The sequence below is a fragment of the Trypanosoma conorhini genome, assembly GCF_003719485.1.
Source record: "Trypanosoma conorhini strain 025E chromosome Unknown Tco_14.4_contig_01296, whole genome shotgun sequence".
Classification (NCBI taxonomy): domain Eukaryota; phylum Euglenozoa; class Kinetoplastea; order Trypanosomatida; family Trypanosomatidae; genus Trypanosoma; species Trypanosoma conorhini.
Window position 1 is genome coordinate 1 of NW_021705394.1, and position 1,906 is coordinate 1,906.

At 61.4% G+C, this 1,906-nt stretch overlaps 2 protein-coding genes across 2 annotated transcripts in view, besides 1 other annotated feature; both read left to right on the top strand.

The window, feature by feature from the left end:
- Tco025E_09804 (glutamate dehydrogenase) lies at positions 1-496 on the top strand (the record flags this gene model as incomplete). Its single annotated transcript, XM_029376611.1, has 1 exon — positions 1-496. A coding segment is annotated over one exon (496 nt), but the record flags the coding sequence as incomplete, so codon positions are not given.
- A 424-nt stretch (positions 497-920) lies between these two features.
- Positions 921-946: a microsatellite.
- A 500-nt stretch (positions 947-1,446) lies between these two features.
- Tco025E_09805 (uncharacterized protein) overlaps positions 1,447-1,906 on the top strand; it is a gene marked incomplete at both ends in the record, with an annotated part of 564 nt that continues 104 nt past the window's right edge. The window contains one exon of the mRNA XM_029376612.1: positions 1,447-1,906. This exon is cut by the window's right edge and continues 104 nt beyond it. Coding sequence (XP_029223268.1) covers positions 1,447-1,906 — 460 coding nt within the window.

The following is a 1,906-nucleotide window of genomic DNA, read 5'->3' on the forward strand; positions in this document are numbered from 1 at the left end:
GGACATCAAGGGCGCGAGGCACGGCACCGTGGAGGAGTACGCGAAACAGGTGGGCGCAGAGTACCACGCGGGGAAGCGGCCGTGGCACCTGAAGGCGGATATTGCGCTGCCGTGCGCGACGCAGAACGAGCTGGAGCTTGAGGACGCAAAGAACCTGATCCGGAACGGCGTCCTCGCCGTGGTGGAGGGCGCAAACATGCCGACAACGATGGAGGCGACGATGGAGCTCATCAACGCCGGTGTCCTGTTCGCCCCCGGGAAGGCCTCCAACGCCGGCGGGGTCGCCGTCTCTGGCTTGGAGATGACGCAGGACGCCATGCGCCTGGGCTGGACGGCGGAGGAGGTGGACAAAAAACTCCACGAAATCATGAACTCCATCCACAGCGCGTGCGTGAAGTACGGCACGGAGGGTGGCAAGACGAATTACGTGAATGGCGCCAACATCGCCGGCTTCGTCAAGGTCGCGGAGGCGATGAAGGGCCTTGGCGTCGTTTGAGCCGTCTGTGCCGGACGCGCCGAACGAAAGTGGAAGGGGCGGAAACAGCAGCAGTGTGGCTAACACTAGCCCACTAGTTATAGGGGAAAAAAAACGTTTGGGATTTTACTGCTGCTGACTAGGTGCGAATCTCTCCGCGCGCGAAACTGCGCTCGCGGTAGCGTCTGTGACGGCTCTCTCTGTGTGTGTGTGCGCCTGCGGTCGCAGTAAGTGCCGGTGAGCTTCGCACGAGATCCAGCGGGGGGTTGCTTTACATTTTTACCCCTTTTTTTTCTTTTGTGGCTGTTGAGTAGCGTCTGAAGAGGGTATGAAAGAAAAAGTGGCAGAGGTTTCTTGTCGTAATAGCTAGCAACTTCTTTAGTTTATTTTTGTTTTTGGTTGTTTCAAAGAAGACGCGGTTGGTGGTTAAAGGGATTTGACGGTCTTTTTTTCGTTTTTTTTTTTTTTTTTCAGTGCCACCCGGATGCGACTTTGGTGCCCGCCACGCGGGGCCTGGTCGCTGGGAGCAGGAAGCACGCGAGAGGCCAGCCCGCATTTGTGAGCTACAGGCCCACGTTTCGCCCGGCGTCGATGTACACATGACGCGTTCCCGTCTGCTTGGTGTTGGGTGGATGATTCCTTTTTTTTTTGGTGTCTTCACGCACGCCCTTCTGCTTCTTCCGTCTTGTGCGTGGTGTTCCGCGCCAGGCCCCCGGGTTGGGTGTGCGTGTGTGTGGCGGCCCCGGACCCACTTGTTACTTTTGCGGTGTTTTCTCCCTTCTCCTCCTGCATCCGGGGACGGCCGCAGCGCCGTAGCACGCCGCGTGAAGTAAACCGGAGGCGTGTGTTTTGGTTTACTCCTTTTTTTTCAGCCTCGGCGCATTTCCCGGCGGGGTGAGAGGAAAGGGGGAAAAAAAGAAGGCGCGGCGCATGTGGGTCGTTGCCCTCCGCACTTAGTTTTGTGTGCGCGCATGCGTGCCGGCGCCCCTCGATTTCGTATTGCGCTCGCCGGGCCGTTGCGGGGGTCCCTCGGACGGGAGGAAGTGCAGCGCCCCCACCCCCTGCGCCGCGGCGGAGGAGGCGCCTCGGTGCCTTTGCGCGAGCGGGTCCGGCGGTGTGTGTGTGGCCCTCTTGCGCGGCCGCCGCATTCTGCCCAAGACGCGGGGCCCTGGCGGCTGCGGTGCTGCGCCTCTTGTCCCCCGGAAGGTGGCCGCAGGAACAGCACTGAGCCGACGCAGGGTCGGGGGACGAAGTACGCCGCCGCGAAGATAAATTTCTGCATCGAATTGTTTGGCCTGTTGGACCGGCTGGCTGCTGCCAGCGGCGGCACGCGCAACCCAGGCGCCGCTAGGGGCAAAAGGGTTGGGGCCGCCAAGACGGGCCCTTCTTGTCCGCCGGCCCGCGACGCGCCGGCGCTGTTGCTGAATGCGC